The 24,882-nt window shown below is 41.0% G+C and overlaps 1 protein-coding gene across 1 annotated transcript in view; it reads left to right on the top strand.

Annotated features, from left to right (window-relative positions):
* LOC139937650 (uncharacterized) overlaps positions 1 to 24,882 on the top strand; it is a 40,386-nt gene that overhangs the window by 7,866 nt on the left and 7,638 nt on the right. The window contains exons 3-22 of the mRNA XM_071932894.1: positions 2,063 to 2,233; positions 2,799 to 2,969; positions 3,426 to 3,590; positions 4,648 to 4,812; positions 6,108 to 6,272; positions 7,215 to 7,379; positions 8,323 to 8,487; positions 8,842 to 9,690; positions 10,109 to 15,952; positions 16,208 to 16,285; positions 16,662 to 16,778; positions 17,232 to 17,359; positions 17,999 to 18,230; positions 18,858 to 18,995; positions 20,064 to 20,341; positions 20,798 to 21,191; positions 21,997 to 22,116; positions 22,709 to 22,836; positions 23,528 to 23,753; positions 24,233 to 24,373. Of these exons, the coding sequence (XP_071788995.1) occupies positions 2,063 to 2,233; positions 2,799 to 2,969; positions 3,426 to 3,590; positions 4,648 to 4,812; positions 6,108 to 6,272; positions 7,215 to 7,379; positions 8,323 to 8,487; positions 8,842 to 9,690; positions 10,109 to 15,952; positions 16,208 to 16,285; positions 16,662 to 16,778; positions 17,232 to 17,359; positions 17,999 to 18,230; positions 18,858 to 18,995; positions 20,064 to 20,341; positions 20,798 to 21,191; positions 21,997 to 22,116; positions 22,709 to 22,836; positions 23,528 to 23,753; positions 24,233 to 24,373 (9,840 nt within the window). The remainder of the gene's footprint in view (positions 1 to 2,062; positions 2,234 to 2,798; positions 2,970 to 3,425; positions 3,591 to 4,647; positions 4,813 to 6,107; positions 6,273 to 7,214; positions 7,380 to 8,322; positions 8,488 to 8,841; positions 9,691 to 10,108; positions 15,953 to 16,207; positions 16,286 to 16,661; positions 16,779 to 17,231; positions 17,360 to 17,998; positions 18,231 to 18,857; positions 18,996 to 20,063; positions 20,342 to 20,797; positions 21,192 to 21,996; positions 22,117 to 22,708; positions 22,837 to 23,527; positions 23,754 to 24,232; positions 24,374 to 24,882) is intronic.

The following is a 24,882-nucleotide window of genomic DNA, read 5'->3' as shown; positions in this document are numbered from 1 at the left end:
GGAAAATGCTTTTGAGCCTTTTTTCAGGCATCTGAAAGCACCCACAATTGTGAAGCAATAAACAAATTATTTCATTATCTTGCAACTCCGATGACCAATCCAGTAAAACATTTCACAGGTTAGTTATTTGATGCATATGTTGGGAAACACCAAGTGAGAATACTGGTCTTTGGCAATTACCTAAGAATTATCCAGTGCCTTTAATAGACGGTCTGGAGGCTCAGTAGTCTGACTGCTAAAAACGTAATTTATTTCCGAGGCATGAAAAGGTAAATTTTTAATATCAGGGAATTCCCTGTAGGGACACGTTGCCTTTACGTCTCTCGACATTTTGCTCTTTACAAATTGCTCCTTGTCCGTTTTATTTAGGACCAAGCCTGTAATACGCCTCCGTGGACCGTTTTCAAACTGCGGCCCTTTCCCGAACCGTTGACCCTTCTTCATCTTATGTTATAGATCCTTGGTTTGAATGTGTATACCTACTGACAAATACACCTTCAGCGTTTTATAATTGGGGAGCAATGATTTAAAAAGAAACATAAACTTGACTTTTTTAAAATACAACCAGCGGACATATTATACGGTCAGCCATTTTTGGAGTAAAAAAATTGGTACAACAACATAAGCTGACCGTGTTGTTTGTATGAATCATTATATTCTACTTCTTAAAGGCACTGGGGTCGATTTCACTAAGAGACTAGTTCTAACGTAGGACTAGTCCTATGAGATATTAAAAAATTAAGGCTAGTCCTAACTCCTAACTCGAGATAACAGTGTAACTCTTTGTGAAATTCCACCCAGGACACCTTTGGTAATTGTAAAAGACCAGTATTCTCATTGATGTATCCCAACATATATATGCAAAAAATAAAAGATCTGAGAAAATGTGGACTCCTTTGGTCATCGAAGTTGCAAGAGAAATAATGAAACAACAACACCACTGTTGCACAAACTTGTGCGCTTTCAGATGCTTAATAAAAGGATTCTGGCCTGAAGTATCTTATAATTTGAGTGCGAAACTACCTCTTTCTAAAAAATACATTTAATTCAGAGACAGATGTTTCTCACACAAATGTGTTATACTACTCACAGCTCTACATTTCTCGATACCAAGTAGGTTGTTATGCTAACAAATATTTTAAGGAATTACCAATAGTGTCCAGTGCCTTTAACTATATATTGCCAACCATCAAAACAACGCTTTTTAATAGCCCCGAATCCGAAGGCAGTATGCCTTTTTAAGACGGGTATCTGTGTCCTGTCTAGCCTTTTCTATATACACCCGTTTATTCTTGTAATAGAGTCTTCAAAACCAATTTAACACATCAAGCCTAATGGGAAATGTGACATCAATCCACTACAAATCACACCCGCATAACACCTAGTTTCCATTATTGTAGCAAAGACATGACAGTGTAATAAATGGATTGACACGCACAATAGGCCATGTAGACTTTTCTTTCGCGATGTCGCAGCCAGGCCCGTAACTATTGTTCTAAAGATGGCAGGACTCCAGTAGTATCATTTACTGCAAGTGGTTTATTCACAGCCCATGACATCATCATACAGCAAGGCTACGGTGGCCTATTAATGCCACTCCATAACATCCCTTTTCCTTAACGGGCAGAGATTTCGGGTGCATTTTTTTTTCTTCATCAGGATTTCATTTTCTTGAATCGATTTAGAAGAAAAACTAATTCCCATTGGAAAGCAATACGACAGAGGCAATATGACGTTTATTCAATTCTCTTTTTTTTGAAAATAATTAATGTGAGAATATCAATACATAGAAATGCAACAAAATCAAAAGCGCATAAGACAATACAAAGGAGCGCGAGCATGAGGCTGTTAGAGTAAGCCGAGGCTTGCAGAAAACAGCCTATACAAAGACAATTAGCAAATCATCACTAGACGAGGAAAACATACCATATAAACAATGACTTAAAAAATGCTGACGCCAAAATACAAAGAATTTAACTACTATAGGCAAAAAGGAAATAGAAAAGTATAAGTGAATGATAGAAAAAATATTAATATAGATATGAAATTTATTTATATACAGACGATTGTTCCGATCCGGGAGCTCCGACTGATGGGTCCCAGACAGGTACTCCGACTTTCAAAGCATACACCACCGTCACTTTTCAGTGTGACTCCGGCTTTAGTTTGATTGGTGCTCCGGTCATTACGTGCATAGACGGATCATGGTCCTTGCCCAATCCAACGTGTTCAGGTAAGCTTTTGTTTCTGGTCGGGTTTTTAGTGGACTGTTTTTGTTTTTATTTGTCTGATTATTTGTAGTGTTAAGTTTGTTTGTTAATTCACTTGTACGCTCTTGCTCAGTGAGGGGTGTTTTTTAACAATTATAATCATGGCAAGAGGTCTGGCTCGCGTGTAGGCCAACCATTATTTTTATACTTATTTTTTGTTTAATTTTTTTTTTTTTTCATACAACCTCCAACAGCGCAAGTGCCAATTAAAGGGTGGAAAGATGTATAACAATTTCAAAATTAAACACAAATATATAAAAACATACAAGGTAAAATTAAAAATTAAAACGGGAAAAATAGATTTAAAATCAGAACCAGACCAAATTAGATTAGATGAGTGAAGGGGTGGATTGAAAAACTTGCCTTGATAACATATTCTTGAAGAGTTGCATATAATCGTGAATATGAAACAATTGAGTTTGAATGAAACGAAAAAAACAAATCCTGACTATATTATTTCCAGATTTGACCAATTTTGTTTTTAAATTTTTCGTTCTGTTTTACATGTTATATTTCACCTTTGAACAGCCGACTGCGGCGACCCCGGCACACCCGCCTCTGGTTCCCAGGTGGGCACCCCGTCCTATCTACTAGGCACCACGGTGGAATTTCAATGTGAAACTGGGTACGATCTAATTGGTGCCTCCGTCATCAGCTGTGAAGGGGGTTCGTGGAGCCGCGATGTGCCTACATGTCTAGGTTGGTATCTCTCCTTTTCTGTCATTTTTCCATCTTCTTCTTTCGATTTACGCACCAACTTCGAATAAATAGGGCACACCTGTTTTTAGGTAGAAATATTTAAACAGCATCTAGTAATAAAAACATCATAAAAAAGTGGTTTAAACAAAACCGCCACTTATGGATCTTGGGGGGAAACGGAAAAGTGATGAAGAACAGATGCGAGGAAAATGAAAGCGTAGGAAAATCTGTACTGTGTATATATATAGGCCAGCCGTCGATTTCACCAAACTCGTCCTTCTAAGGATGGGTTCAATGCGTCCTAAAGTTGATACGGAACTGAACTCGTCCTAAGTCCTTAGATTAATCCTAAGTTAGGAAGAGTTTGGTGAAGTCGACGGCTGCCCTTGCCAAAGTCTGGATCAGTTTCAATTTCATTTCAAACTGACACTAAATTGTTATTATTTTACTAAACAGCTAACTGCGTTGATCCTGGTACCCCTGTAAATGGTGCACAATCGGGCTCCTACGGCAATGGTGGTGTGGTAACATTTACGTGCAATGCAGGTTTCAGTCTGGTTGGTGCAAGTGCAATAACATGTTCAGATGGAAGTTGGAGTAATAGCATACCTACGTGTGAAGGTAAGACAACGAAATAAACATAATGTGGCTTCTTATTATTGCGCGCATATGCGTCAGTCAATGACGCTCATGGCACTTTAACAGAGAATCAGTTTTCCCCGGCAAGGTATGTAGGCCTAAGTTTGAATTATGAAATCACTCCTTTTTCATAGCATCATGTAATGGTTTGCTGCCAATTAAACCAGGAACACCGGGCGCATTCTATTTTCGAAGTGACCCGGGTTCCTTTACGTGTACAACACACGGGACCAACGGCCTAACGTCCCGTCCTAATGACGAATCAATGATTAAGTGTCTTGCTTAAGGGCTCGAATCCCCACTCTATTGATACAAAAAAAAAAAAAAAAGTTGGGATTCGGTGCTCTTAACCGCTCGGCAACAACACTTCCATAAAGGAGATTAACAAATCAGAAATCGTATGCTCAAAAAAAGGTGTCCAAACTAATTTTACATCTTTCCAACGGCTATTTAGTTTAAGTACCGGGGCCTCGATATAACAGATGGTTGTGTAGATCTAGGAAGACCAAAAAGATAAAATTACCCAGGCCGGACGTAATATTTTACCTCGGTCATAAACAAGGTGTAATTTTCACCCTGATTCCCTCTTTTCATACCAAGAGTCCAGTAACAAACTGCTTTTATAGACCATGTTAACTTTGTTTACAATACGTGTGACCTTGTACATTCTTTGAGTATTTTTGGCAGGCACAATACTGCACAGGTCATAATGGCGAAGTTTACATTTTGTGTCATAATTTCCACATAAATAAAACAAAATTATGAAAGTAAAAGCTTGACAAGTTTTTAGATATGCCCTCTCTCATCATGTCTTGACAGCGCAATCTCCATAAAGTATAAGTTATTTATGGCGAATAACGAAACAAAGACCAAACAATCATTGCAAATTACTGACGACAAAATAAAAAGATTAAACTACCAGGCTAACTGAATACGACGAATTTAAAATAGATAACAACAAATCAGTGTACAAAGCGAAAAGTGACACCTGTTGACAAAACATTATTTCAAGCTAACATTTCGCTATCTCATCCCTCAGCGGACTGCGTCGATCCCGGTAATGTGGTAAACGGCAGAAAGTTTGGTGGCTACAGCAATGGCGACACCCTGTCGTTCCAATGCGAAACTGGTTACTCTCTCGTGGGAGCTCAAAACATAACGTGCCGGAGTGGTTCGTTTGACGGTGTGCTGCCGATGTGTTACGGTAAGTAAAAACAAGGGTATAGGAAGAAAAGTAACAAAGAAAAAAGAATAACCGTTTTACCGTTCAAAAAGAAAAATATAGAACGACTATGAACGAAGAAAAAAGGCTGATCTTGAAGACTAATAATGAAAAGGTAAACGAAAGAATCTACATAACAGTTTAGCTTTCGTCATAGAACAACCCAATAAAACATCTTTCCGCCGGAGATTCTATCCACCTTAAAGACATGGACACTATTATATTGGTTATTGTCAAAGACCAGTCTTCTCACTTCGTGTATCTCCACATATGCATAAAATAGCCAACCTGTGAGAATTTGAGCTAGATTGGTCGTCGGAGTTAAGAGATAACTAAAAAAGAAAAAAACCCTTGTAACACGAAGTTGTGTGCTTTCAGATGCTTGATTTCGAGACCTCAAATTCTAAACCTGAGGTTTCGAAATCAAATTCGTGAAAAATTACTTCTTTCTCGAAAACTACGTCACTTCAGAGGGAGCCGTTTCTCTCAATGTTTTATACTATCAGCCTCTCCCCATTACTCGTTACCAAGTAAGGTTTTATGCTGATATTTATTTTGAGTAATTACGAATAGTGTCCAATGGCTCTAAGGGAAATTAACGTGAGTTGGAGGAGGATTATTCAAAAGAGGGCGGAATCAGAAATCGTTTGTACCATGCAGTTCGCCGTTTGAGGTGACATCACCTCCTGCCACACCGTCGTAAGTAAAATAATGGTAGAAAGAAAAGGTAAATGAAAGAATCATCCACCCATTATAGCTTTTGGAATAGAACTAAGAAAAGCAAACAGACAACCAGTTTAGTAGATGGAAATTTGAGTAGACTCCCATAAATGGCCTGCCGTGTTTGTCGACGAGGTAAAAAGAAAACCACGCAGTTTCGAGTGATACTTGTGTGGAACATTACATTCTACTTTTACAAACGCTTTTCAAGGACCAACTCGACCGATCCAAGGCAACGTGTTCCTTTAACCACAAATAAACCCTTTGTTATAGATTCGAGATCTACAAATCCCTTAGATAATTACGCCTCTACAAGATTATCAGAGGGGCTTCGCTCATACCTAATGATTTGTCACATCAATGCTCCCTGACTTGTCTGTGAGTTAAAGCCTCATTAATATAATCTCCTCGGTGATGTGTCAAGGGGAATTAACTTGCCACAATAATAATTCGGCTTATAGCGTCTTTAAAATTTAGTTTGCAGTTTTGGTAATTACCCAAAATAATTGTTTGAAAATGGTTTAATGAACCCTTTTCGTGTATATTTTTTTCCCCAGCTGATTGTGTTGATCCTGGTACCCCAGAGTCTGGTAGCCAGTCTGGTACATACGCCCATGCAGACATCGTCACGTTCTCATGCATTTCGGGTTTCGAGCTACTAGGTGCATCACAGATCACGTGTGATGCTGGCTCGTGGAGTAATGATCTACCAACTTGTTTGGGTAAGACGGCCTGTATAGTTCGTTTTTTTTAACGGGCAAGGGCTACGAGGCAATTTCTCCTTGGTCAAGTGCATCCTATGAAGAAGTTATAAGTTATAAATAGGGGCACCAAGGCAATGACCAGGGGCCATGGAGGCAATCGCCTTCGTTGCCTTTATGCTAGGCTTATGGTAAGGAAGTGATTATAAATATAAAACAAAGTTAATGAAGTTTCCGGATCTAGAATTTGTTTTATTTAATTTCAGTTCAAAATGTCATATCTTTCCATTTCGAAAAGTACACAACAAAGCATAAACGAAAAAAAAAAAAATATATATATATATATATATATTTTGGAGGCATAAGTCTTAACAAGCCAAGGCTTGTAGTTAGTGGGGTGCCTTTAAAACAAAACATAAAAAATAAACCTAGTTAATTTATGGACAAATTAAATTATATCATTATTTTTACAAAACAAAGATATACATGGGGGACCATAATCTGACATGAAAGAAGTTGGGATAAGTGAGGACTTAAAACTGCACTAGAGTAAGCAAGGGATAGTATCGTTTTTTAAATTGTTTATTAAATGAGACTTATAAAGAAGTGGAGATGGGCAGATCACCTACCAAGGAGGTATGACAACAGATGGGCATGTGAAACAACCAACTGAACGCCAAGAAACTGAATAGGAAAAAGTGTAGTACAAAACAAGACGGGGAGATGAACTCAGTACATATACATGTATGGGGCATTGCTTGGCAATAGACAGCTCAGGATAGAGTGAAATGGAGAATTGCTGAAGAGGCATTACATCATGCAGTAGAGTAAATTAGGCTAACAAAAAGACAAAGGGTGTTTTTCCAAAGCTACAATCCCCCACAAAAGATTGCTAAAAAAAGTTCCAGTGTAGCCATAAACATTTAAAGCCAACACATTTCAATCTGATATTTTTTCTTGCAGCCAATTGTACTGATCCAGGAACACCAGAGTTTGGCAGCCAGACAGGAAACTACGGAAACTCTGAAGTTCTCTTCTTCAACTGTTCAGATGGCTATACCCTGGTCGGTGCCGACCAAATAACATGTGCCAACGGTGATTGGAGTAACAGTGTGCCAGTCTGCAAAGGTAATAACTAATATCAAACCTCCCTCTTAGTACTCAAGACATGACCCATCCATAAACTGTAAGGCTTGTATGCTTCCTTTTTTGAAAGGGCTAGGGCACCAAGGCATTTTCTCCTCTGACCCTATTGTCAGTTTCTACTGGAGCATTTCAAGAGCACCAAGGCAATTACCATGGGGCAAGGAGGAAATCACCTTCCCAGGTCTGAATTAAATAACCTGTGAGGTATCTAGCATGGGTTATAGGGTCGAACCCACTCAAACCATTCCATGTAGCATGTTTCAGGGTTTTTTTTCCCGAGGACTTTTGGTTTTTCTAAATTTAAAAATAAGGAAATATTTTTATTCAACCTTGGGAATGTAGATACTGCCTCTTACTCCATATCGACATTCTAGGTATGCTAAAAGTGTAAAGTATTGAGGTTTCCAAACCATAGTTGGCGAACAAGGGAATGGGGATCCTCCTCTTATAAGGGTCAACAAACACTGACCTCAAACTCTAAATACGTCTTGATCAGAATTGACCCGGACCCATGCACTTTGACCCATTTTGGGGTCAATGTGACCCAGAATCAGAGTCAATATGGCCCAAAGGTCCAAAATGATACAAAATCTAAGGTAGATTAAATTTTTAAAACCACAATCTGGCTTGGCCCAAAATCCGGATCAATTGTGACCCTGGATTTTTTAGAGTACAGTTTTAAAAGCTGTTTGAAATATAGCTACCAAAGGAGACTGCTTGGGAAAAAAGTCTGGTAATGTTATTTGCAATTATTTAGAAATGTGTCAATGAGTGCTATAGAACATAGATTACAGATCAACGTTTCTAAAAGTATTTTCTAATAGCTTTTCAAAGCATATTTACCTCTGTTAGAACATTTTAACCAAAGTTGGTTGTGATTGGGTTCACATACAAATGTCTGTCTTTACAATCTTATTTATCCCAGCTAACTGCGTTGATCCTGGCACACCAGCGTTTGGAAGTCAAACAGGGACGTACAAACATTCTGATGTCCTCTTCTTCAACTGTACGGTAGGCTACGACCTGATTGGAGCTGATCAACTAACTTGTAACAATGGAGTATGGACCAACGACATCCCAACCTGTCAATGTAAGAAGAATTCCTGCCAATTGAACATTTTCCCCCACATTTGTTGTGAAAACAACCAGCAAAACGCGAAAAAAATTCACAAACGAGGACCTAAAGGTCTTTCTTGTCGAGCTTATTTCCTCAATACTATCATGGCGCACAACATGAATTCTTCTTTGTTGTCAGTTTGTAGGTTAAACAAACAATTTTCAGCAGACTATTTTGAAAGTGCTTTTTAAGATGACATATTTATGTATGTAGCCACTACCAAACATTTAAATTAACACCTCTCTTGTTATCTTATCCACAGTCAATTAAGAGTACTGAAATAATTAATCCTGACAGTCCAATTACTTGGTATTTTCTCATGACTAGATGTGCAGCCGCCGCTTGAGCCAACAGTAGCCCCAACACCTGCCGTTAATGAGTTGACTACCATTGACAGTCTGACCACATCAGCAGTAGAGGTTGTTGCAACTACTAAATCAGAGTCAACAACTAAAGAAGCTACCACAGCAGAGTCAACCACTATAGAAGCTGAAGATGAATCAACTACAGTGGTAGTACAAGATTCTACAACCCTTGAAACGGAAGTTGAAGTCACAACAGAAGCCCCAGAGCAAGAGTCAACTACTCAAACAGAACTTGACACAACTACATCTGCAGACGAAGAGTCAACAACCCTTGAAACTGAAGTTGAATCAACTACAGTGGTAGTAGAAGAGTCTACAACCCTTGAAACTGAAGTTGAAGCCTCAACAGAAACCCCAGAACAAGAATCAACTACTCTTGAAACAGAAGCTGAATCAACTACAGTGGTAGAGTCAACAACTCCGGAAGCAGAAACTGAAGTAACTACAGCAGTAGACCAGGAATCAACAACTGCTGAAGTAGAGGATGACTCAACTACCAACAGTGAGACAGAGAACTTCACAACTGAGAATCCATCAGATGAGATCACGACGGAAACTGACTTCACCATTCTCCCCGAACAACCGTTTACAACAGATGTGGACACAACTGAAAGTCAAACTAACAGACCACCAAGACCACCAATGTTATTCTGCCCACCACTATGGCTCCATGTGCATGGCATGTATCGGAAAAAATACAAACAAGGGGATAAGGTCAGCTTCTCTTGTAAACCTGGTTTTACAGTTGTGGGCCCCAAGTGGATTGTCTGTTACGATGGGGAATGGAGTGGTCCAGTGCCTGAATGCAGACGTGAGTACCATTTTCAGACTAGAGAGCTGTGTTACATTAGTTTGCCAAGCTGAAACTCTCCACTACATCTTAGATCTTGTCTTTGCACCACAAAATTCAAATCTCCTCTCAAAACTTATCTAACATCACTGGCTTTCAAAGACTAATTTTGATTTGTCTGTTCTTTTCTTTTCTTTTTGGTTTTATTGCACCTTGAACACCCCGTTGGGTGGATATGTACACATTACAAGTCTTTTTTATTATTTTTTTATTAAGCTGTGACAGCCCAAGCTATTATAATAGCTAGAAATATTATCCGTAGTTCGTCATGACAGAACATTTCAAAACTTGTAATTTTGGCTTCTAGCATAAATAACTGCTTACCCTACTCACTTTAATTTTCAATTTAATCATGCGTACTCTGAATTCTATTTTACAGCCTCTTGTGAATATGTTCCCCCTGCTCCTGAACATGGTGAGAGTCAATTCATACCATCTGAACGTCATCCTTGGGACGGCTTCAATTGGGAGAACTTACCACACCATAATCCATTGGAAGAACTATTTCCAGACTTGGACCTTGCTTGGAGTCGAACCCTACTTCGCGTCTTTTTGAGCTTGCAAGATGGTAGACTTACATGGGTTGAGATATTCAAGCTGTTCTTAAATGGAATTCATCTTCGGCATGAAAACTGGCCGTGGAGTGCCGAGACACCTCTAGATCTTCCCAACATTCCATGGGCAGAGTTGCACCGGTTGATGCCAAATGGCATTCCACTCGGAGATGGTAGTTACTTTGGATGGACTGAAATGTTTCTACAATTCCCAGATGGGGTTCCCTTTGGAGGTGATCTCCCATGGATGATGCCTGGGAAAGGGAGTCAAGGTGGAATGTCTTGGGAATCCGAAGACCTGAGCAGTGTTTTTCCTGAAGATGAAGACGATGACAGTGTTGGTACGATTCCTTCTGAGGAGCTTCCATGGGAAAGTATGCTTCAGATGTTCTTCCAGTGGCTTTCAACTGAGTTGGGTGATTCTAGTCTCCTTCCTGGTGGAGCAGGTGGTGGTGTGATACCTGACGATGGTGATGGTTCAATTGATCCCACAACTGTTGGAATAGCAACGCTCCTCGAACTCCTAAATGGGCAAATTCCATCCATAGATTTCGGAACTATTCCATGGCAGCAACTGTTAAGCCTGTTTCCCGATGGACTCTCATTCGCGGACGGACAGATTTCATGGGACCTAATTCTTCAGGTGTTTAACTTTTTGGGTGGCTCTGGGAATGTGATGCCTTGGAGTGGTGAAATAGGCGATGGTTTCTTCAATACAGGAGGTGTTGTCGTGACATGGGAAGACCTGTATCAATTAACTCCACAAGGTATTCCATTGGGAGACACTACAATTCCGTGGGAAGTCCTTTTCGCATTGTATCCAGATGGTCCTCCACCTCTAGACGACTGGTCACAGTTCATACCAACTGGTGGATTCGTTTTGCCTGGTGGTGGGTCCGGCAGTAATGACGTAACTCCTTGGAGTGGTGTAGTACCTGTGGGCTACCTAGACTTTGGAGATGGCATTATTACGTGGGAAAATGTGTACCTTTACTTACCAGATGGAATTCCAGTCGGAGACAAATCTGTACCATGGGAAAAAGTATTCGAGGCGTTTCCAGATGGGCCTCCAGCAACTGAAACTTTATACAGCTTTTTAGCCACTGCTGTAGAAGATGACAGAGAAGAAATATCCCCCTGGAGTGGTGTAGTACCTGTGGGCTACCTGGACTTTGGAGATGGCATCATTACATGGGAAAACGTGTACCTATACTTACCAGATGGAATTCCTGTTGGAAACAAAACTGTACCATGGGAAAAGGTATTCGAGGCGTTTCAAGATGGGCCTCCAGCAACCGAAACTTTATACAGCTTTTTAGCCACTGCTGTAGAAAATGACAGAGTTGACATAACTCCTTGGAGTGGTGTAGTACCTGTGGGCTACCTAGACTTTGGAGATGGCGTCATTACATGGGAAAACGTGTACCTTTACATACCAGATGGAATTCCTGTCGGAAACAATACAGTACCATGGAAAAATGTATTTGAGGCGTTTCCAGATGGGCCTCCAGCAACTGACACTTTATACAGCTTTTTAGCCACTGCTGTAGAAAATGACAGAGTTGACATAACTCCTTGGAGTGGTGTAGTACCTGTGGGCTACCTAGACTTTGGAGATGGCGTCATTACATGGGAAAACGTGTACCTTTACATACCAGATGGAATTCCTGTCGGAAACAATACAGTACCATGGAAAAATGTATTTGAGGCGTTTCCAGATGGGCCTCCAGCAACTGACACTTTATACAGCTTTTTAGCCACTGCTGTAGAAGATGACAGAGAAGAAATATCCCCCTGGAGTGGTGTAGTACCTGTGGGCTACCTGGACTTTGGAGATGGCATCATTACATGGGAAAACGTGTACCTATACTTACCAGATGGAATTCCTGTTGGAAACAAAACTGTACCATGGGAAAAGGTATTCGAGGCGTTTCAAGATGGGCCTCCAGCAACCGAAACTTTATACAGCTTTTTAGCCACTGCTGTAGAAAATGACAGAGTTGACATAACTCCTTGGAGTGGTGTAGTACCTGTGGGCTACCTAGACTTTGGAGATGGCGTCATTACATGGGAAAACGTGTACCTTTACATACCAGATGGAATTCCTGTCGGAAACAATACAGTACCATGGAAAAATGTATTTGAGGCGTTTCCAGATGGGCCTCCAGCAACTGACACTTTATACAGCTTTTTAGCCACTGCTGTAGAAAATGACAGAGTTGACATAACTCCTTGGAGTGGTGTAGTACCTGTGGGCTACCTAGACTTTGGAGATGGCGTCATTACATGGGAAAACGTGTACCTTTACATACCAGATGGAATTCCTGTCGGAAACAATACAGTACCATGGAAAAATGTATTTGAGGCGTTTCCAGATGGGCCTCCAGCAACTGACACTTTATACAGCTTTTTAGCCATGGCGGCTCAAGGAGATAGTATGATTCCTGAAGATTACAGCGCAGCAGTAAGTCCCTGGAGTGGTGTCATACCTATAGGTTATCTGGACATTGGGGATGGTAGCTTAACGTGGGAAACGCTGTTCCAAGGTCTACCGAAAGGTTTGCCATTTAGAAATGGAACCATTCCATGGGGAATAATATTTAAAGCTTTTCCAAATGGTCCACCACCAGTTGAAGATTTGCTGATGTTTTTAAGGATGTTTCAAGCAGGGAATGATATGAATCTTGGAGATGACATCGATGATGTCCGAGGAGTTCCATGGAGTGGTGTCATACCTAGAGGTTACCTAGACATTGGGAACGGTAATGTTACATGGGAGGACCTTTACCAGCGAATACCAGAAGGCCTTTCATTTTTTAATTATACGGTCCCGTGGGAATCCTTGTTCAATACATTTCCAGTTGGCCCGCCACCGATTGAAGACTTGTTAAACTTTCTCAGGATGGCTCAAGCAGGCAGTGGTGAAGTCCCAGTAAGACCATGGCGTGGAGTTATACCAGTAGGTTACCTTGGTATTGGGGACGGTAATGTAACATGGGAGGACCTCTACCAACGTAAACCAGATGGCCTTTCATATGGAAACTATACGGTCCCATGGAAAAGGCTGTTTAAAACATTTCCAGATGGTCCACCATCGGTCGAAATTTTGCTGTTCTTCCTCAGAATGGTCCAAGAAGGAAGTGGTATGACTACTGAAGAAATCCCAGTAAGACCGTGGAGTGGTGTAATACCTGAAGGGTACTTGGACATCGGGGACGGTATTCTAACATGGGAGAGCCTCTACCAGCGAATACCAGATGGCGTTCCATTTTTAAATTATACAGTCCCATGGAGAACCTTGTTCAAAACATTTCCAGATGGCCCGCCACCGATTGAAGACTTGTTGAACTTTCTCAGGATGGCTCAAGCAGGCAGCGGTGAAGTCCCAGTAAGACCTTGGCGTGGTGTTATACCTGAAGGTTACTTGGATATCGGGAATGGTAATGTAACGTGGGAGGACCTCTACCAGCGGCTACCAAGTGGCCTTCCATTTAGAAACTACACAATTTCATGGAAAAGATTATTCACAACATTTCCAGATGGTCCTCCGACTGTTCAAGAGCTGGTCAGACTGGTTATGAGAAGAATGACTCCTGGCAGAGCAGAGGACAGTGAAGAAATGCAGAGTTCATGGAGTGGTATAGTTCCACAGGGCTTGTTGAATTTAGGGGATGGCAGATTGACATGGGAAGAGCTTTATCAGGCAATGCCAGAGGGTCTTCAAATTGGGAACTATACCTTTCCATGGAAGTTGTTATTCATGATGTTTCCAAATGGACCGCCACCTCCCGAGGATTGGTTGGAGCTTGCACAGGAGGCAAGCGTGGGTCACGTTGCCTCAATTGATGAGACTCTGGATCAACAGAATGGAGGAGAAACCACCAGTGCTATAGCTCCATGGACAGGCCTGATCCCTCAGGGATTACTCAATATTGGAGATGGTAGTATAACATGGGAAGATCTTGCTCTACTGATGCCAGACGGTCTGCAATTTGGGAATAATAACGTTGCATGGGGAGTCCTGTTTATGATGTTTCCAAATGGTCCTCCACTTGATGCTGCAGATTGGTCAGGTTTTTCACCACTTATTCAGGCTGGTATTAATAATCCTCTGCAAGAAGTGATAGGACACATTGAGTCGTTTCCATGGGCAGAACTTCTGGATGTAGTCGTACCTTGGTTGCCATTTGGAGATGCTTTAAACGTTGAAACTCCAGGAGACCAAGGGGGTTCCGGAGTGGAAGCACCTTGGACAGGGGTTGTTCCACCAGAACTTTTTAATTTTGGAGATGAAACTTTGACTTGGGAACAGCTAATGCAGATTATGCCAAATGGTATACCTTTTGCTGATGGAATCATTACATGGGAGGCTTTGGTTGAGCTCTTTCCATCTGGAATACCTTCTGAACTTCAAGAGTGGCCATGGGCATTCGAAATGGCTCCCCATGGTGGTTATGAATCGTCTAGCAGTAACAGCGGTATATCTGGAAATCCGAATCAGTTAGCAGAGGTAATTCAACCGCTTCTTGACCACTTGTGGAGCGGCCAAATAGTGATTGATTTAATATCGCACTTTGGAGCAGGTGAAGTACCTTGGGAACCATTAGCCTTACTCTTCCCGAATGGAATTTCTTTTGGAGAGGGGACACTGTCATGGGAAGTACTGAAAGAGATGTACGAAAGAGGTATTCAACCAGGAGAAGGTGGAATGGTGCCCGGCAATGGAGGCGGAAGTGCAATGAGACCAGACAATGGAGACGAAAGTGGTATGAGGCCTGGCAGTGGAAATGGTAATGGAACAGGACCTGGGAACGGTATGATACCTGACAACGGGAATGGCATGATGCCAGATGGCGGAGGTGGCATTGGGCCTGGAGACAAAGATGAAAATGCGCCGAACTTCTGCGTCAGGCTGCCTTTCGGTAAATTTTCACCAGAAGATGGTAATGGCATGATGCCAGATGGTGGAATTGACATGATGCCAGATGGTGGATTTGGCATGATGCCAGAAGATGGTAGTGACATGATGCCAGATGGTGGAATGGGCATGATGCCTGGTGGAACGGGCATGATGCCAGACGGTGGAACAGGCATGATGCCAGACGGTGGAACGGGCATGATGCCAGACGGTGGAACGGGCATGATGCCAGACGGTGGAACGGGCATGATGCCAGACGGTGGAACAGGCATGATGCCAGACGGTGGAACGGGCATGATGCCAGACGGTGGAACGGGCATGATGCCAGACGGTGGAACGGGCATGATGCCAGACGGTGGAACAGGCATGATGCCAGACGGTGGAACGGGCATGATGCCAGACGGTGGAATGGGCATGATGCCAGACGGTGGAACGGGCATGATGCCAGACGGTGGAACGGGCATGATGCCAGACGGTGGAACGGGCATGATGCCAGACGGTGGAACGGGCATGATGCCAGACGGTGGAACGGGCATGGTGCCAGACGGTGGAACAGGCATGATGCCAGACGGTGGAACGGGCATGATGCCAGAAGATGGGATTAATGGAATCCACAATGCCTGGAGAAGAGGACCTGCAGAAGGCGACTCGGTGAAATACTCATGTTCACATGGCTTTGTGATGATCGGATCACCCTTGCTAACCTGCACATGTCAAGGAGTCTGGGATAATCTACCACCCAGGTGTAAAGGTATCTAAACTTTTTGACACTTATAATGTGTGCGAATTTAATTTCTGAAGAATAGTATAATTAGTTGTCCAGAAATTTAGCTTAAATCCATATGAAAATCTGTCATCTTTTGTTGACTTTTCTTGATCGAGTTTGGAGTGATAGCATTTTTATTTACTTTACCAAATGTAAATTTTGAGCGCAACTAAGTACTGCCACATTACCAACTACAAATGTAATGTAAACCAACTTAAATATGGTTGTTATTCCACGTAGGTATGTTCACCACAACAACAACTACCCCAGGTTACACCCAGCCAATTGCAGAGCTGACAACAATAGATACCCCACAAGGTAAGCTTCTAGTCATCCAGTGAATTTCAATGTATGTACACATTTATAAAACAGTCACACGCTTAAAATTGAATCCAAGACACTGAAAGCAATTGTCGTAGAGCCCTATGCTTTTTGATGTAGTGCCCTTTAGAGTTTCAGTACAAATTTACTTTTTCCTCAAAGAAGACAATAATTACATAGAGATAACTGGTGTGAGTTGCCAGAGGAAAAGGATGTCACTATTCTGGCCTCTTTATATAATGAAGGTCTCCCATAATTATGTAATGTATAATGATATCTGATTGACCAAAATGAGAGAAAATATTTAGAGCATTTGTTCTGTCTGTCTTTTTAAGTTTTGATAAGCGAGTGTCGTCATCATTTATATTTGCAGACCCATGCTCTTCAAACCCTTGTGCTGAGAGAGCAAACAGTCAATGCATTTCCGAAGGTGGAGCTTTCGAATGCCCCTGCCTACTATCTTTCTCCGAGTCCAATGGCCAGTGTACTGGTAAGAGAAGCTTTGCATTTTTTCAAGAATCTTTCCTGAAGGCCAGTAATTTTGATGTCAGGCCACTAAACTTTTGACCAGACGCAAGTCAGGTGGTCTTGTGTTTTTTAATTGAAGAATAACCTAACACCTCACTGACGGATGATGCCCAAGCCTACATTTGTATGTACCGTATCCGTATGGACTTTAAAGGGGGTAACCCTGTTTCAGAACCAGGAGTATGTGGCCTCTAGGCATTGTGTGTCTGGCGACTTGCCGTAAAATAAACATTTTAAAGAATGGGTGTTTTCCATTTTGTCCACAAATTGTTTTGCATTGACGGTGTATTGGGCTGCATTGGTAAGTTATGGACATTTAATCCATTGTGGTGTCTGCTTCACTCACATTTTATTCAATTGTATACACAACAAATATGTAGCAATTGCTAATATAATTATTATGTTCACATTCCAGAATCAAAAGCATTCAGTGGCAATCTCAGAGTGACTGGGTTAGGCGGTCAGGGAGTTGAGTTTAGTGAGGAACTGGCAGATCCGTCCACAGAGGCTTTCCAGATGCTTGCTCAGGGCATGGAATCCATAGTAAGATATTATCTTATATTTTTATGTTAATATATTTCAAGGCAAAGTATAGCTTTTGTTTTTGGAACTGTTTGTGTTTTAATAGCACTAGACACTGTTGGTAATTACCCCCAAAAACTTGTTTGCATAAAAAATTAATTCTTGGTAACGAGCAATGGAGAACTGTTGATAGTATAAAACATTGTGAGAAACGGCTCCCTCTGAAGTTACCCTGTTTTTGAAAAGAGGTAATTTCTCACTCAAATAAGAAAAGACTTTAGGGCAAAAGCCTTTGACTATGCATCTGTGAAAGCACACAAAGTTGTGCAACCAATTTGTGCAACAAGTGGTTTTTCTGTCATTATTCTCTTGCAACTTCGATGACCAATTTCACAGAATTGTTATCACTATACTAGCAAAGAACCCAATGGAGAGAAGACAGGGAAGGATGCTTCAATTTTAGATGATGTGGGAGGAAAACCCCAGGGAAAATATTCCAGGGAAAACACACCATAGGGTAGGGACTGGAAACCCAATCCAAATAGTGCTCTCAACGGGACTGAACAGAGCGAGGAAAATACACCACTATGGAAGCCAACCCTATTGCCCCTTTTACACTTTGGTTTAATAAAATAATATGTTTTTCTTTTTCTTTTTCAGATTGATGATATATACATGAACAGTAGCCTGTCAGACAATTATCTTGGAAGTACAGTCACTGGTTTCTCAAATGGTTCGATTGTTGTTGACTACATTGCCAAATTCACAGAGGAGAATGGCACAATAACCAATTCAAGTGCTGTAGATTCGGCTTTCAAAGCAACTTACATGGAAAGTGTCGAAAGCGGAAGCCTTAATGTCACAGTAGATGTTGCAGCCAGTGGAGTAACAGGTATAACATCAGTTTTAAAGGCAAAGCATACATGTACCTTTGGTTTTTGGAGCCGTATAATTGTTTAAATCATATATAAATGTGTACACCTATCGGGAAAACTAACCTGTGAAGATTTCATTTCAACAGGTGGTTGCTTTTTGAGATATTGATGAAAATCTTGACTAGTTATGTCTCGAGGCAAGAAGAACAATCGGTAATTGGAATACACATTATGGAGAAACAGTTCTCAGATTCAAATTTTGGGGCATAAAAACTTACACATTTTGACAAAACAACATTACACCTGTCTCTTTAGATCATGAAGATGACTTGTATATATGACAATTGAGGTATGGTATATTAAGAGAAATAACAATGGTACACAGGTTCAAGAATACTGAAAATAAATTAACGCATGATGCTATAGTGCAAACCTCACCTCCAACTGTGCAAAGTTTCATATCCTACATGTACATCCGTATGGACTGTAAAGGGGGTAACCCTGATCAGCCCCAGGAGTAGGTGGCAACAATAGTTGATTTGTAGCCTACACCTTGAAGTGGCCTTTAAGCCTGGTGTGTCTAGTGTCTTACATAAAAAACGATTGTTTGAATTGTACTCACGTTGTTTTAATCTGTCTCTTAGATCTGGATGAGTGTCAATTAGCCAGCGACAATAATTGTGCTTCGGATGCAGAGTGTATCAACATAGATGGTTCATTCACTTGTAGGTGCAACTTTGGATTCGGCGATAAGACCCCAGAATACCCAGGACGAGTCTGTGGTAAGATGACAGAACATTAAACTTTACCCGGGCTGATTCATTTTATAATGTACAGGAAAGAAGCATCTGTTTCAGACAGGCGCTCCAGAGGCCCGCTGAATCAACTACTGAATTAGGTAATTGAAAAGTGTGACGTCTGAAGCAGTTAGAAGTGACTGGACGTGCTAGAAGTCAAAAGATCGACTGTTGCTTTTGTTCGGAACGACTCAGGAGCGCCTTGGTTTCAGACGTTGCTCTTGTCATGAGCCCAACCGATGTAAATGTTTAAGTTTGGGTCGACCTTCATGTAGAGTCGTTCCTAATCTATTTGGTTCGGCGCGACTCTGGCGTGCCTGTCTGAACTGGTTGAACATCTTACAATTTGTCATGTAGAATTTCGTGGCCGAGTGGTCTCGTTCACCAGACGCAAGCTATGGTATTCTCGGCAGCAGCGTGGGTTTTAATCCTGGCCATGACACTTGCGCAGTTGAGCAAAGCACTGACCATATTTGCTTCTTAAAAGGTTGGGCAGGTAGTGCATTCTGCACTACCAACCAGGTTCCTAGCCGATGATACCCAAGCCAACATTCTCACAGACTGTGAAGGGGGGTTACCCTGTTTCAGGCCCTGGAGTATTAAGTGGCATTAGCCCCTGGGCCAGCACTGCCCTGATGGCAGTTAATTTGGGTCGATAGCCCAAATCATCAGTTAGGTGTAGTACTCATACCTTGAAGTGGGCCGTTCGGCCTTGTGATGTCAGGCAATCTCTCATACCTACCATTATGTTTTTAAAGTGAAGCTGGTAGTATTTTATACAGTCAATTACAGGACGAGTGACTTTTGACTGACACTCCAAAACAAACCTTATTGACAAGTATACGGAGATCGCCAAAGTTAGGGCTAGATAGCTCATCAGTTGGTAAGGCACCAGCATGTTAACCTGGAGATCACAGGTTCAAATCGGGCTAATTAAATCCGGCTCTAGTAGATTTGTCTTTGTTCAAGCCAAAATGTTCAGTCTGAGTTTCCCTTGTTATGTTTATTGAACTTCATATTTTTTTTCAATATGTGTTTAATTTTTCCTTCCAGAATTACTGGTAGTCGCCACAACAAGCCCCTCATACGTTGAGTTCACAACAGATGTTGAGTTCGTAACAGATGTTGAGTTCGTAACAGATGTTGAGTTCGTAACAGATGTTGAGTTCTCAACAGATGTTGATGACGACGACTTCAAAATGACAACGATGACCAATGAACAAGAAATGACGGAGGCTTTTGAGGAAGCAACTATCATGAGCGAAATACTGTTCACAACAGGAGATATTGTTGACCAGGCCACCGAAGGTGTAACTGAGAGTCCGGAAGAGGTAATATTATATTTATTGCCCAAACCAACTGCGAACGAACAGCCATGCAATTACAAGAAAAGGATAATACACAATATTCATATTGCCAATATACATGTAATATCTCTTGGGAATGCTCTCCCACTGAACCTCAGACTAGTAGACACTCTCTCCAGCTTCAAGACCAACTTGAAAACTCATTTGTTCAGTCGTAGCTTAAAGTACCGTCATTAAGCAGAGTTCTTTTATATGCGCCAGGAGTGTCTTCCTAACAGATATGGCGCACTACAAATGTCCATTATTGTATTACGTACATGTATGTATGTACTTGACAATTAAAATAGAAACATCTTTGGAAATAAAATTGAAGCAAACATTACAATTAATTAAATAAACTACAATTGGGAAAAGAAACAAATAGCATTAAATAAATCACAATTGGGAAAAGGAACAATAGCATTATAAATATATTTATAGGTAAGGACAACACAGGCCGAGCCCAAAGTAACAGAGGAACAGAAATCTCGGACAACACCTGTTGATGAGTCAGAATCGACAACACCAGAAGAGGAAGCCGGCGTCGAGCCAACTGAAGGAGTGAGTGAAGAGCCAGAGTTGGAAATGACAACAAAAAGGGAGCCTGAAGTAACACACGAATCTGAGTCTACGACAAAACCTGCTGACGAGTCGGAATCGACAACATCAGCAAAGGTTGAACCCACAGAGCGTGTGACTATTAAGCCAGAGGTGGAGAGTACAACTGAAGGCAGGTCTGAAGTGACGCTAACAAGAACGAGTAAACCTGAGGAAAATACCACCAAAGCAGTTTCAGTTGCACCCAAAAACCCTGAAGTTACAGGAAAGCCAATTGGTAAATATCAATGCAACAATGTTTTCCTCTACATATTGAATGCTAATTAAAAAAACAAAAACACTCAATCAATCATTAAATTTATAGAGGGCCAGTCTAACAGTCTTTGCTCATAGCGCTGGCCTTTGGAACAAAGATGAAGAATTAAGCAAAGATTTAAAATTGGCAAATGAACTAGATGCCAGATGTTCTGAGGAAGATGATTCCACATCCTTAATACTGCTGCAATAGAAAAGGCATGATCCCCCTCAACTGCGCTTGGTTCTTTCAATGTGAATGTTTAGGAACAGGAGGGCGGATTTCTCACAGGTTCTTTGATGGACAATATTTACCACTGCCAGGATTGCAGTAGACACTGACCTTTTTCAAACCATTTGATCATTTCAATGCTGTGTAAATATAGATACGTACAAACAAAAACGTTTCTGACATTAATGTTTCTCAGATCAAAATATCCAGGGGGATAAACATTTTGTTCTCATAATCACATTATTTTAAAGTGAAATAGTTCTCAGATTATTTTATACTATCGAAAGCTGCAGCAGTTCTGTCTAAGTAATTCCATATTTCAAGATTGATTACCAAACGTATACATGTACAGGGGTCGATTTCACAAAGAGTTAGGACTAGTCCTAACTTAGGAATAGTCCTAGGAGATATACAAATTGCATGGATAGTCCTAAGTTAGGACGAGTAACTGGTCCTAATTCGAGATAAGACTAGTCCTAACTCTTTGTGAAATCCACCCCTGACCCTCTTTACAAGATATTTATGACTACAAATGTATATATCCTTTACTTTTCAGATCCGTGTTTCTCAGATCCGTGCGCTGGCAAAGCAAACAGTGAATGCATCTCCAAGGATGATGGGTCGTACACATGTTCCTGCATAGCTCTTTACTATGAATCAAACGGCCAGTGTGTAGGTAAGAATGAACACTGTCTGAATAATTTAAAACCTTGACTTGAGTAAATGGTGTTTGAAGCTTTAGATGGTGTGAAGAGTAAGAGTAACTATAAATATAAAATTTGCGGGTACATCCATGTGTAAATCTCTTTTGAGGGAGTTTGGTCGCGATGTTCCGAACAGTATACTATCCTCATATTCAGGAGAATGAGCATTTTATGCTATCAAAAGTTTTGATGCTAAAATTTGTTGAGTACTTATTTCCAAACGTGTTCAGTGCTTCTAAGCTGGGCCCAAATTCATAGAGCTGCTTAAGCACAAAATTTTGCTTAAGCAAAAAAATCCTTGCTTAGTAAAATCAGATTACCGGCCAAGACTCCACTCATTTGGTATGCTAAGTAAACAACAGCTAAATACAATTCACAAGCAATGTATATTGCATGAAATTTTTGCCAGTAACATGTGTAAAATAAGCGGCCTATTTTCGTGCTTAAGCAACATTTTTGCTTAAGCAGCTCTGTGAAATTGGCCCCAGCCCTTTGATTGAGCACAGGCTGCCAGTAATACTTACATGTGCATCATGATGTTTCTTTCTGTGGTGTACATTTTAGCTTCCTCAACATTCAAGTGCCGTCTACGTGTGACTAGGATTCAGACCTTGCAGGCAGAGTTCACTGACGAGCTGGCAGACCCAACGTCCCAGTTCTTTCAGTCAATGGCCGCCGACATGACATCTGTCGTAAGTAACAAGATAACTTTGTTTTAATTTTATAACACTTTACACTGGCATAAAAATCTACATATAGATAAATTAAGATACATCAGAAAAAAAAAAAAAATTACCAAGTCATTGAGTGGTAAGGAAGAACAGGTGACCAGCACCTCTACAAAGCCTCTGACACAAAAGAATGTCTCGTTAGAACAACCCTCAGTTTAAAAAAACCACCATCCCTCAGATAAAAAAATAAAAAATTAAAATAAAAGGGGGGGGGTCTTGAAGGCAGGACTGACATTTCTGAACAACAAGAAGAGCAGCAACAACGTGACACCCAAGCATGCCAAGTGCAAACATCATCCACTGAGAAGTCAGATACAAATTTCTCCTATAATACATATTATATTAAAGCAGAAGAGTCTTAAATGAAAATTTTAGGTCAAGTCACTTTGTTGTAAAGCAAAGGTTTTTAAGCAATGGGACACTTTTACGAAAACCGCTTGTGGCTGCTGTGGTCTCTAAACGGTTAAAGGAACACGTTGCCTTGGATCGGACGAGTTGGTCTATAACTGAGCGTTTATAACCGTTTTTTATAAAATGCATATGGTTGGAAAGATGTTTTAAAAGTAGAATACAATTATTCACACAAGTTTGCCTCGAAATTGCGTGGTTTTCCTTTTACTGAGCGAACTAACACGGTTCCTTTCCTTTTTAGATTGATAGTATATTCATGGGGAGCCGTATGTCAAACCAGTACCTTGGCTGCACCATTTTTGGATTTTCAAGCGGCTCAATCATCGTGGACTACATTGCTCACATTGACGATGTCGAACCAACCAATTCCACTGTGGTGGAGTCTGCATTCACAGAGTCTTACATGCAAAGTGCAAACGCCGGGAGACTTAACGTCACTGCTGATGTTGCAGCTAGCGGAGTCACAGGTAATAAGGCCATGTGTTAATTGATGGCTCTCAATGGCTATGCTGCAATTCCATGGCAAAACACCTCGAGCCTGGTTCATAGTTCCTGCAATTGCGAATCAATATGTTGACGTCACAAATTGACAACGAACAATTCGCAGCAGTTGAGTTGTGCTCAGTTCTCAACAACAGAGTTGTGACCTCAAGTTCTTGTCAAATTCGCTTCGCATTCACAGTTGCAGGAAGTACATATGTATGAACCGGGCTTATTTCAAAAATTTTGGTTTCCTAGTTTTTTTTTGGGGGGGGGGGTAAATTGAGGGTGTTTTTTCTATTTCAAAGTATCAAAGGCAAACTATGTTTGTGTTTGAGTATAATATATCTTGGTATCTTTATACACACTTTCATCCGTTTTATTAAAGGCAAAACAGCTTTATCTCTGTACTTTTCTCAAATTGTAACTTTTCAAGTTTTCTCAATTTGCCACACTCCATCTCTAGATTTCGATGAGTGTCTATCTACCACGACCAATGATTGCTCGGTCAATGCCAGCTGCATCAACATTGAGGGAGCGTTCACTTGTGAATGCCACTCTGGACTTGTTGATTTGGCCCCGACAAAACCAGGACGATTCTGCGCAGGTAAGATTTTCTATATTTTGACTCTTTCAAGTAGAGAGATAATAAGTAGGATTTGAAACTTTGCATGGCGGAAGTATAACTGAGAGAGGTTTGTGGTAACACCATGTGAATATACCTCTCTCCTTTGTGAGCTATGTGGTTCTGAAAAGAACTGGTGGTTAAGGATCGGACCATACTGATAAACACACAGGACCAACGGCTTAACGTCCCAAAGACGAAGCAACAACGGTGAATTGTCTTGCTTAAGAACTTTTGTCAAACAAACCTTAGCCCCTGTTAATGATAGTGTACCCAGTTTTTTTTAAGGTGCTCAATGTAGCACAACACACTGGACCTACTAGAGTACAAAGCAAAAATGTTTCTAAAAGTATCTACTGAAGGACACCAGCGTCAAGACTGGGACTCGAACCCACATTCCGCTAACTGCGAGTGGAATCAACAGAGAACGACTCGAGTGTGCTTGACCACAACTTTCCACTGTTAATAGAACTTAGTGGGTTTTTTTTCTT

The sequence above is a fragment of the Asterias amurensis genome, chromosome 5 (genome assembly GCF_032118995.1).
Source record: "Asterias amurensis chromosome 5, ASM3211899v1".
NCBI classification, from domain to species: domain Eukaryota; kingdom Metazoa; phylum Echinodermata; class Asteroidea; order Forcipulatida; family Asteriidae; genus Asterias; species Asterias amurensis.
This window is presented reverse-complemented; position numbering and strand designations above follow the sequence as displayed.